General features: G+C 35.2%; 1 protein-coding gene across 3 annotated transcripts in view; it reads left to right on the top strand.

The window, feature by feature from the left end:
• Positions 1–11,278, top strand: part of SMAD2 (SMAD family member 2) — an 82,663-nt gene extending 71,385 nt beyond the window's left edge. For all 3 annotated transcript variants that reach the window (XM_055559401.1, XM_055559399.1, XM_055559400.1), the window contains 5 exons: positions 3,040–3,093; positions 4,297–4,509; positions 6,869–7,006; positions 7,319–7,463; positions 10,560–11,278. In XM_055559401.1, coding sequence (XP_055415376.1) covers positions 3,040–3,093; positions 4,297–4,509; positions 6,869–7,006; positions 7,319–7,463; positions 10,560–10,683 — 674 coding nt within the window. In that variant the 3' untranslated portion in view covers positions 10,684–11,278. The remainder of the gene's footprint in view (positions 1–3,039; positions 3,094–4,296; positions 4,510–6,868; positions 7,007–7,318; positions 7,464–10,559) is intronic.
• The last annotated feature ends 1,014 nt before the right edge of the window (positions 11,279–12,292 follow it).

Genomic DNA, 12,292 nt, shown 5'->3' with positions numbered 1-12,292 from the left:
GAATATAAATTGTGGGCTTTGAGTAATAATGTCTATGTAGGTTCCTCAGTTGTCGTAAATGTACATTGTGATCTGAGACACTGATGGCAGGGGAGGTTGTACATTTGTGGGTAAATGGGAACTCTTGTACATTATTAATGCTCGATTTTACTGTAAAGCTAAAACTGCTCTAAAAAATAATGTTATTAAAATTTTTTTTATTTTGAAAGATAAAACCAAAAAACTTGGGGGAAATATGTGCAAGAAGTCTCATAATTGATTTCTAGATTTAAAACCTACAAATCAAGAGGTTAAAGACAGTGCTTAATAGATAAATGGATGTAAAGGACATGAGTGTACTATTTATAACAAAATAAAAATAAATAAAAATTTTAAATGTAGGAGTTGCCCCATTTAAATCTTTCAAATTGTCGTATGTCAAAAGGTAGTGACATGGCGTGAAGAAATGCTCATAAATTGTTGATGGGACTGAATGTCCTGGGAGGGTACTTGGTCCTTATAACAATTTAACCTCACATTCCTTTTGTTCAGCATTTCCTTGTTGAAAAATGTATCCTACAAATATATGCAAACTTGTGTGCACAAGGATTTCTCTAGATGTTTTAGCTGCAAGTAATAGAAACTAGCTTTAAATAGTGAGATTATTGCTTCTCATAACTGCGAGTCCCAGACTTCAGTAGAAGCATGTATATATGAATAACTAACAGAGTAATCATGATTTAACCTGGCTCTTTTTTTTTTTTTTTTTTTAAGTTTCTAAAAACTTCTGCCACCTAATACATTTTTATCTTAATTCTAAAAATTTTGTATATGATTATAACCAACTTTTCATAATTTTCAGTTCTAACTTTCATCACATACGACTGGACTCAGTCAAAATTAATAAACCATGACTCTACTGGTCATTTCTAATAAGTATTTAATAGAGAGAGTAAGCAGTTAAAAGATATGAAAAATTGGGCCGTTTCCTCCATTTCTAATAGTGGCTCTGTTTATTTTATCTTAGCTTCAGGAAACAGCAGTGGGTTTTAGTTCATTGTTCTAAATATGTTTTGACCTTTCATAGCTGTACCTGTTATGACTTGCCAACAGATTTTTCAAACTGAGGAACAAAAAAAGAACACAAGAACTTTGTTATAGAAGGCTGTTCTGGCTTCTCAGAAATCATCACCTGTTCTGTATTTGTTGGTTCGTTTGTTTGCGTGGGGGCTGCCGTTTTACCTGTGTGCCTGGTGTTCTGGTTCACGTGGTGTAGAGAGGGAGGGGCACACCAGGGGGCTGCTGGCCTTACTCGACATCTGCGCCATTGCTGCAGTTTTAAAACTGGGGAGCTGTAGGTCTTGCTTTTTTGGGTAACATTCTCAAAATATGTAGAGGATAATGATGAGAAAACAAAGTGTATCCTACAGTTACGATTATTTAACGACAGTTTACGGCAAACATGTTTCAAAATTTGCCTGAAATTGAGTGAAGTAATGTCTCACTCTTCTGTCTGTGGTGTTCCTTCTTTTTCTTAACTTTTTGTGTTTGTGCCCCTTCCTTCCTTATTTTCTTGATTAGATTTAACCAGTTTACCTCAAACTGGAAAAAACAAATACTTTTTTCAAAGAAAATATAGTTTACCCAAACTGACTCCAGAGAGTAGAGCTGTCTTAACAGTCATCTTTCGTAGAAGAAATAGAGTAATATCTTAGAATAAACCCTAGAAAATTATTAACTGTAAATGATTTCACATGGGAATTCTACCAAACTGTTAAAGCATATGTTATCCCAATACTATTTAAACTGTTATAGAACATAGAAAAGACATAAAGCTTCTAGCTTGACTTTATGAGGCAGCATAACATTTGTGCTTATAACATAAATCTACAGATCTTTACTGCTTATGATTATTTATGTAAAATTTCTAAATAAAGAATTTTATCTCTTATCCTTAAAACCAGCATCATACTTAACGGGCAAATACTAGAAGTATTTCTTTAAAGTTAAGAGTAAGAAAAGAATTTCCCCTATCACCACTTTTGTCAAAATGTCACATATCCCCAAATGATTGATTAATTATGTCACATAGAAGTTTTTTAATACTGTTTAATCAAAATTGGGCTGAAAAATAAGACAGATGAATAAGTATTTGCATCCTGTACCATGAAAGGACTCATATTGCTAAAACATAAAGAGCCTTCTGTAAATCAGTGAGAAAAGAGATCAACACCACAATAGAAAATTGAGCAAAAGAAAAGAACAGACTATTTACAGGAAGGAAATAAAATATAAACAAATATCAAGCTGCTGAGTGTCATTTATAAGGGAAATGCAAATTAAAACTACACTTGTTGAGACCTTGTTCTCATTTATCAGCAATAACACATGAGCCTCCCCTCACTATTTTGTGACTGGGAGTGTAAACTGATACAACCTTTGTAGATGACAATTTTGGCAAAATTTATCCAAGTTACAGATGGAGAGTCCTTTGATTTGGCAATTTCCCTTTTAGAGTCTATCCTTCAGATACACTTCAGAGTATGCAAAATGTGCAAGATTAGTTGCTCATTGGAATCTTGCTTCTTGAACACCTGTTAATATGGGATCATAATATACCATAATGTAATGTTATGGATAGATGTGTAAGTAAATAGTAAGGAAATGTACCAGCATCTCTAGATGTTGATACAGAAGAATATGTAATAAAAAAGCAAAGTTCAGAATTGTGTTTACCATTTGTACATAAAAAGCAGGAGGCACAGAAATACATTTGCTTGTATGGTTTGTAGAATATTTCTGGAAAGATACACCAAGAACTGACAACATTGGATGCCTTTGCAAGAGGGTAACTTGAAACCAGGACTTTTTTCTATCTTTTATATATTGAAGCTCCCAAAATTAAACGTCCCATTAAGCATTTGAATTCTTGGCAAATTATCTGTGTTATTATTTATGATTATTAATACAGCTAGATACAATAAATTTTATTATTTGGTCAGAGGTTTTGAAAATACTTTCTTTCATAAGCTGTTTTAAAATTGAATCCTTTTGTTTCAGGATCTCCAGCAGAATTATCTCCTACTACTCTTTCCCCTGTTAATCATAGTTTGGGTAAGTTGCAAATACTTAAAAGTACTCTTCCACCTTTTTATTTAAATGTCCTTTCTGGTAATTATTTTCCATATATAGGAGAAAGAGAGCTCAATGAATAACAGATGATTGTTCAAATTAGTGCTTTTTTAAAAATGATACTGATAATGTGCCTCAATATTACTAAAACACCTTTCTCCTGGCACATAATGAATATAAGAAGTTAAATTTTATTCATGGAAATCATATGCATTGTTCATGAGGAATTTTATGTCCTATATGGCTAGACTTTATGGGTATATTTAGTTTCTATTATATTTTATAATAGCAATTGTTAATATGAGACTGTGATAAATATAGAGACATATTGCTCGCATATACATGTGATATGGGAGATACATATGTGTGATTGCTAATGTGTATGTATTTGTATTGATACATGTGCATATGTATGTTCATGTGTGTGTATGCACCTTGGTCTTCATTTTATACAATTTCACAATTTCTCTTTAGTTTCTACACATTGGAATTTATTCTGCAAAATTGTCATTTTTTTCCTGTGGTATTCCTTATGCATTTTAATCAAAATTACAGCACTTAAATATATATGGTCCTTGTTTTCCCATGAAATACGTAGATTCTTTCGATTTATATTGTGTTTCCACTTGCATACTTTGTGTTGTATTTTTGTTTCTTGTGTATATGCAGGCTTTCTCTTTTTGTAATTAGGGTAACTCAGTGAGAATCTCATTAAAATCGACAAATGTCAAAAATATGTCATGTTTTGTATCCTGTCATGACAGGTTTTTTTTTTGTTTTTTTTTTTTAATCTTTGGCTGTTGATGTATTAATCCTTGCTTTAGCTTTGTTCTACTCGATCCTACCCAAAATTAATTGTATAATGCAAATTGACTTATTTTACATGTGGTGCAATTGGGGTAGAATTACTAGTGGAACAAGTAATGCACCATAAAGTCTAAAAAAGATGTTTGAAGATTTGGATGACTTAAGGAGATAGGGGAAATTTGAGAAACTGAAAATCTGCTGTGATCTTTGGAATCTGGGGTTCGTGATGTAGATGTTAAGTCTGTTTCCTGGGCTATTGCCAGTATAGGCTGGCATAGAACATGTAAAGATAATGATATTCAATCTATTCTTGGCTTGACATGGCTTGAATTGTTCACACAACATTTCTTTTATGGGTTTGTTTTTCCCCTCTGCCAGACTTGCAGCCAGTTACTTACTCAGAGCCTGCGTTTTGGTGTTCAATAGCATATTATGAATTAAACCAGAGGGTTGGAGAGACCTTCCATGCCTCACAGCCCTCGCTCACCGTAGACGGCTTCACAGATCCATCAAATTCTGAGAGGTTCTGCCTAGGTTTACTCTCCAATGTAAACAGAAATGCTACGGTAGAAATGACAAGAAGACATATAGGTATGTTTGTTTTCCTTGTGTGAAAAACCAATGCCATTTACTCATAACGTGAGCACTGTGTGGTTTACCACATCAAGAGATTGTGTGCAAGAAAGCCTGCCTTCTCTCTGTCAGCTTAAGTGCAGCCACGTTGCACAGCTTCACCGCCTTCAATAGTGATTCTGGTGATCCTTCCTCTCTCGGCGAACTTTTATCTTGAGTTTCTCCTTATTTGGCACCCTCGACACTGGGAAGTCCATCAGTAAATATGTGTTAAAATTCCTTTGCTGAGCCTCTACCAGTCAAAAAGCTGTCATGTTCAGATTTTAGGGTTGTAATTTTAGCAAATCATGAATTTTTTTCAGTTTGTGTACATCTAGTTTTTTCTCCGCTTCAGTGAATTCATATATCAGATCTGTACACTATTAATCTAAAGCAAGATATCTAAAACAAAAACCACCATTAACTTGTTCAGAAATAATTCAGAGGATCTTAGAATGTGGTAGTCCCAGGTACCCTCTCAGGAAGTTTATGAGGTGAAAACTATTTTGGTAATGGTACTAAGATGCCGTTTGCCATTTTCACTCTCATTCTCTTGTGACTCGACAGTGAAGTATTCCAGAGCTTACAAGGCTTGCGATTTTGCAAGAAGTTAAACATAGACTCTGATGAGAATTCTACTGTCTTAAGCCAGACATTAAGGAGGTTTGCAAAGATATAAAACTCTTCTCACTAATTTTTTCCTTACTTTGGGAAATAGTTACTTTTCATAAACTTGTTTAGGTTAATATGTAGTAAGTTTACTATTTTGATTTTCAAATGAATTAATTTTTTTTTGAATCTTTAGTTTTAACATGTAATGTGGTAAGTTTGCATATATTTAAGACATATGAATAGCAACATTTTGGGACATTGGGGTTTTTTGTTTGTTTTTGTTTTCTGACAATGAGGGAAATAGTTTGAATGCTACTAAAATAACTGAACATAATTCTCATCACCTTAAAGAAACTTCTTTTAATAATAGTGTGCTTCTGTTTTCATTTAATTAACCATTACCTCCTATGAGAAGTAATGCTGATCACTAAAGAGTCTGTGATACTGCAAAGTGCTAGTGACTTCAGAGATGTTCATTGGCTCTGTGTGAAATTTCTCATATCTTGTTTGATGTATAAATTTTACATAATCTCACTGAGGTACTCAGATGTCTTGTAGGTGATGAAGGCCTCTGAATATCCACCCTTCTTTAACTAGTTTAACCCTTCTTTAAAATAGTTCTGATTTTTCTATGTTCTCATTAGGGCTCTGCATAGAAATTCAACAGGAGGTTAACCTTATCGTATTTACTTCTAAATAAGTAGGCTTTCCCTGCTTTTTCACCCTACCTCATCTGAAGCTTGAGGTCCCCTTCCAAGCTCACAGGTGATTACTACAGAGTTCACTTCCTTGAAGTTGTAGCACTGAGATCCTAATTTCCTACAGACTGTCCACTAGACGCTACTCTCAGCAACTAGAGGCCAGCTGCATGCCCTGCTGCATCTTCACAGTCAGCAGTGAAGACTGTTAAGTTCTTCCCCTCCCACTTTGAGTCCCTCTCTCCAGGACCAGCCCAGTCCCTCTAAGGTTTGTCACCTGATTAAGTCAGGCCCACCGAAGATATTCTTCGTTTCTTGGGGTCAGTTGATTTAAGAACTATACATCTGAAAAATTCCTTTAAGCACTACTTAGTGTTTGACTGAATAATTGACAAGATAAACACACCAGGGATGAGAATGTTAAGTGCCGTCTTAGATTTCTGCTTTTCACAGTTTTTTTTTTTTAATCCTTGTCTTTCTTATATTTTATGTATATTTGATTTGTCAAATTCTGAAAGAGGTATATTAAAATCTCCCGATATAATTTTTTCTTACCTCATTCTGCGTTTGTAAATAGAGATCTGGTTACCACAATAATATATAGTTTTAAAAGGGGCAGATGATAATTTTTATTATTTCTTTTCTTAAGCATAGTGGGTTCTTTAAAAAGAAAAACTGTGTATCTTAATGAAGGCATATTAATCTAGACGTTAGTTAATTCCTTCAAATGAATTAAATTGCTTTATTCAAAAATATGATTTGTTTGAAATTCTTTATTTTGCTTATCCACTTTTCTACATTAAGCACTTGGAATGAGCACATACTATCTTTATGAATCAATAAAATCATTGTTGGAAAATACTTGGAAAAATAATAGTATGTTTCAAAGTTAGATTTCGGAAAAGCATAGCTGTGGGAGAGATCATCACGATACTTGATAGCATTTTACTTTTCATCTAAGAATCCTTCAGAAGTGATGTTGAAGTAGTAAATGTTGTAAAACTAATTCCATATGTATTTTGTTTTAGGAAGAGGAGTGCGCTTATATTACATAGGTGGGGAAGTCTTTGCCGAGTGCCTAAGTGATAGTGCAATCTTTGTGCAGAGCCCCAACTGTAATCAGAGATATGGCTGGCACCCTGCAACCGTGTGTAAAATTCCACCAGGTATGGATCCAGCAATATAAATGGGCCTATCATGTCAACTTGCTGAGTTTGTCTTTGCTATTAATTTTTGGAATCAGGAGATGATTTGCATGCTCATATTTAAATATCTGTTGGAGAAGGAAATGGCAACCCACTCCAGTATTCTTGCCTGCAAAATCCCATGGACAGAAGAGCCTGGCTGGCTAGGGTCCAAGGGGTTTTGCGACTTAGCAACTGCACCACCACCACCATTCTAATATCTGTAGCTCTTTTAAGATGATTCTCTTATACTATCTTCTTTGTACATGTTTTTATATATTTTTTCAATCGTAGGCTGTAATCTGAAGATCTTCAACAACCAGGAGTTTGCTGCTCTGCTGGCTCAGTCCGTTAATCAGGGTTTTGAAGCCGTGTATCAGCTAACTAGAATGTGCACCATAAGAATGAGTTTTGTGAAAGGGTGGGGAGCAGAATACCGGTATGACATGCATGTTCACTTCTTAAATTTCTAGAGTGTAATTCTTTTTCTTCCACTCCTTGAATCTTCTGAAGTTTATCCGTATTTTCATTGACGTTTATAGAGAGCAAATCTTTATGTAAAATAACAAAAGAAAGTTGGAGGCCTCTAGATTCAAAACTATTGCAAATTCCTGTGCTGGCACCATAGAACATAGAATTAAAACGTGTATGGACAGGCACTGTAACAGAATGCAGAGTGTTAAATACCGTAAGTGGCATATTGGAAGGGTTATCAGTTCATAGAAGGAGAGCTGTTTTGCTGGGGCCAGGAGAGGTAGAGATGGCCCAGAGTCTGGGTTCTAAAAGGTGTCTAGGATTTCAATAGTCACAGGTGTACAGGGGTGGAAAGTGATGATCCTGGCAGTAGAATATAGTTCAGTTTGACTGGAGTATAGAAAGTAAAGAATAATAGGACTGGACAAAGAAGTTGAGATGACTTAAATATAAGGTTAAAAGGTTGAACATTATTCAGTAGCAGAAGGGGGTATTTGGGTACCAGACACTGTGCTGTGTTTTAAATGCAGTATCTCATGCCTCTCGGCATAGCTAAGAATTACTGTTGCTGTTTTTATTCTTTCTTTATAAGGTTGCAGTCTTTGTAAAGTTTAAAAAAAAAAAAAAAGGTCCAAACTCAATATTTATTTGGAAATAGGCTTAGGTGAGATTTAATAGTTTGCCCAAGGACACGTTTTCAGTGGTAGAGATGGGACCTGAGGAAAGCTCTCCTTGACTCTTCTCTAAGGATAGTAGTAGCAGTTACATAATTGAGTTTTACCAGAACCAATCTGTCATCAGGGAGTAAGATCAATTAGGCTGTTGCTAGATTAAACAGTTGATTGGATTCCACAGCAAAGAAAGGGAATAGTTCATCAGCATAATAATGAATAAACCTATAAATAAAATACTTAGCCTTTCTCCAGTTCACATTACTTACAGTTTGAATGTCTGCTTAAGAAGATACTCATATGGTATAGTAATAATACTCGTGTTTCATTCAGCAGTTTGCACCCTTCTTAGAATTTATTTCATTTGAACTTGATTCCCTGTCTTAAATTTTGAAGTGTATGACTTTTGTGATGATGAGATTTGAGATCTACTGGTTTGACTACTTCTCTAAAAATATACAATGTGTTATATATTTGTATCTAAAGTGAGACTTGTCACTGTTTTGTCCAAGTTATGTTAGTGCAAGAATTCATATTTTGACTTTGCTGTAGCTCTCTTTTGTTTTAATCATTTCCCCTTTGAGATGGGATAACTTTAAACAATGCTGAGTTTCTTTTTTCCTTTGAACTTGGATTGAGTTGATATTAAAATTAGATTCGGATAGTACTGTCTGATACCAGTTTATTAGGTCAGTCATTCTTTTTCTCCTTCAAAAGATTATAATGTTGTGAAACATGGTAGAAATGGAGTGGCATTAAACATGAGTTACATAGGTTAGAGAGAATGCCATGTGTGTCAATGGGTCTCCTGCTAAGACCAGCGTTGATTGGTGGAAAGAGATACTGTCTTTCATTCACTGTGGTCTCTGCTGTTCTTTAACCCAGAGATAATATAAAATCTATACAAGAAGCAGTAATATACAGTATGTATTCATGAATAGTGGAGTTCAGGTACATCTACTTTGGATAATAAAGTTTCCTTTAATATTTACAGATCAAAATAACTTAGATACCCATATATCTGTGAACTGTGGAACCTTTTATCCTTAATGACACAGGTGCTGAGGAGATAGATTTGATGTTTGGATTTCTAAACTATTTTTCAGTTTCTTTAAGTGCCAGCTTGATTCCCAGCATAAAAATCAGGAGACATAGTAAGGGGAAATACAGATGTGTAAAGAATTCATGTCTCAGTTAAGTGAGTGAGTACTGAAGTGAATAATCAGGCAGGGGCACAGATAATGTGAGGCTCAGACCCTGAGACAAGGGTTTGCCTGCTAGAAGTTTACTCAGGAAATGGAGGGAACACTGCCAAGGAAAGAGGAAGTAAGGAAGAGAGGCAGGGGCGGGAATACGACACATACCGTTCTTAAGCCTCCTCCTCGAGTGGGTGGACCGCTAGAGCTGTTCCCTTAGGAAAACTTTGGGAAAAGAGTAAAGGACACTCAGAATTACGCCACTTGGAGGGAAGAGAAACTGGGCATTTAAATGCCAATTCCTGTGTCATTGGTTGAGGTCTGTTCCTGGAGATGTTAATTCACTGGCACTTCTGGTCTGTTCCACATATGGACAGAACAGAGGTTCGCAGGCACAGAAATGCAGATACCTACAGTTAGAAGTGGGCTGTAGAACACTGAGAATCTGAAGGGAGTCGCAGGGCACCAACACCACCTGCTACGGAAAACCACATCCTCTGAAATACAGTGGTAGTTCTAGGTTATACTGAGCATGTGTCACTTGGAGGCGAAGAGTTGATCATGGCCTTTCCTCATGTTTGCTGGGTTGTCACGTTGAAGCAAATAGACTTACTGACTTACTGTATATAATAAATAAGAACTAAAATCTTCATGTGAAAGTGACAGGATGTCCTTGAACAGTGTGCGATTTTTAGAGGATAGCTTGTTTAGTTGAAGTACTTGAGGTGTTTCTTATTAAAAACCTGCATGATTTTGCTAAAAGGGATATTGGTTGTTGGTTTTGTCAGGGGACATTGGACCCCAGCTTTGAACCTTCTGTGGTAAGCTTGGGTCAGAATTTTTGTTTTGATGTACTTTAAGTCCGAACTCTGTTCCATTTGGACTTCATTTTCTGTTTGAGTATTTTCTATTCTTCGGATGATTAATAAGTAAAGTGACTGTATATATTCTGATTTGCTTGGGACAGTGCTGGTTTATGTCTCCTGCCCTGCCAGTGATTATTTATAATGTTATAAGTACTTTGTTAGACTTTAAGGATTAAACAGTTTTCAAAATAATAGATGTCCAAACTTAATACTCGTTCAAAAAAGAATCTAGGTTTTCGTATATACAGCCTATTGATTTATCTTAGTTCTTCCATATCCCTGTTATTCTTTTGATTTTGTAATTATTTTCTTTCATTCTTTTAAACAGAAGGCAGACGGTAACAAGCACTCCTTGTTGGATTGAACTTCATCTGAATGGACCTCTACAGTGGTTGGACAAAGTATTAACTCAGATGGGATCCCCTTCAGTGCGTTGCTCAAGCATGTCATAAAGCTTCATCACCAATCAAGTCCCATCAAAAGACTTACTGTACCAACTCTTCTGTCATAGTATTTGTGTGTGGTCCCCGTGGACTGTTTACTATCCAAAAATTCAAGAGAAAACAGCACTTGAGGTCTCATCAATTAAAGCACCTTGTGGAATTGGTTTCCTATGTTCGAATATTAGATGGGAAAATTAATGTCTAGAAATACTCTCCCGTAAAGGAGGAAGAGAAGATTTTAAAGACTTACTGATGTCTTGTTGGGCATAAACCTGAGTGTCCCAAAGGTTTATTAATAACAGTAGTAGTTATGTGTACAGGTAATGTATCATGATCCAGTATCACAGTATTGTGCTGTTTATATACATCTTTAGTTTGCATAAATTAGGTGTGTGTGTGTGCTGCTTCTTGATTTAGGCAAGCCTTTATAAAGTTACAGTACCGAATCTGTTATTCCCACTTTTTTGTTATTTTTGTGTGTCTTTTTTAATATATAATATATATCAAGATTTTCAAATTATCATTTAGAAGCAGATTTCCCTTGTAGAAAAACTAATTTTTCTGCCTTTTACCAAAAATAAACTCTTGGGGGAAGAAAAGTGGATTAACTTTTGAAATCCTTGACCTTAATGTGTTCAGTGGGTCTTAAATATTCATTCTTTCTGTGTTTGTTTACTTACTGCTAAATCTCATTATAAGGAAACTTTATGGAAATCTTTCTAAACCTCTCCTCCATTTCTACTTTTCCACCAAAACAGTGTAGCATGACATCTATCACCATCAATGGTTGAACTGATACTGCCAGCACCAGTTAATTGAGTACAGTGATAATTCATATGGAGTAAGTCCCTTTGTCTTACACCAAATTTCAGTTTCAACAGGTAATAAGAGACTTGTGTAACCTGGCAGTCTTTTGATTTATCTTTACACCTCATAAAAAATGCACAGGTGGCAGTATAATTATTTTCAGGGATATACTGCAATTACTTCAATATATTTATCCTTTCTGAAAATTCAATCTAAAAATATAAACCCCCTTTTTAAAAGATACTTTCAATATTTCAGTAGCAAACCTCTTTTGAGTTGAATTTCATTGGATTTAATCACCAGATTGTATTACGAAATGGACCTTTTGTAAATGTAATTGCTTCGGCAGAATACCTAGAAAAGTGGTGCTGAGGTCTGATCAGCAGATAGGGGCCATCTGTTTTTAAGGTATGTTGTATTAAATTTATAAAATCTATGTTATTTTACATAATTATGAATTCTGAATTGTAATATTTGGGGGAGAAGCCGTTTAGCAAGTTTTTTAACTTATGAATACCTGTGGTCTGAGCTGTTCTTAACTAATCCTGAATATGTGGTGACTGTTAGAAGCCACCATACTTCATGCTCTGCAGGGACAGGCATGACCAGAGGTGTCAAAAGCTCTGTTGGAAGTCATTCTACAGCAGATAATCCTTATTTTATTTAGTTTATTGTTAACTCATTCCAGTTTAAACTCTTCTTGTTTGCATCTCAGTAGAAACAGCCAGTAACCACTCCTGGTCCCTTTCTAGTAAGTTTTCATATTTTTAAAGACAGAGTTTCTTTGGTTGGTACTTGTGTTTTATAACCA

This window comes from Bubalus kerabau, chromosome 21 (genome assembly GCF_029407905.1).
Source record: "Bubalus kerabau isolate K-KA32 ecotype Philippines breed swamp buffalo chromosome 21, PCC_UOA_SB_1v2, whole genome shotgun sequence".
Taxonomy (NCBI): domain Eukaryota; kingdom Metazoa; phylum Chordata; class Mammalia; order Artiodactyla; family Bovidae; genus Bubalus; species Bubalus kerabau.
Note: the sequence above shows the minus strand (reverse complement) of the source record. Positions and strands in the feature narration are given on the sequence as shown.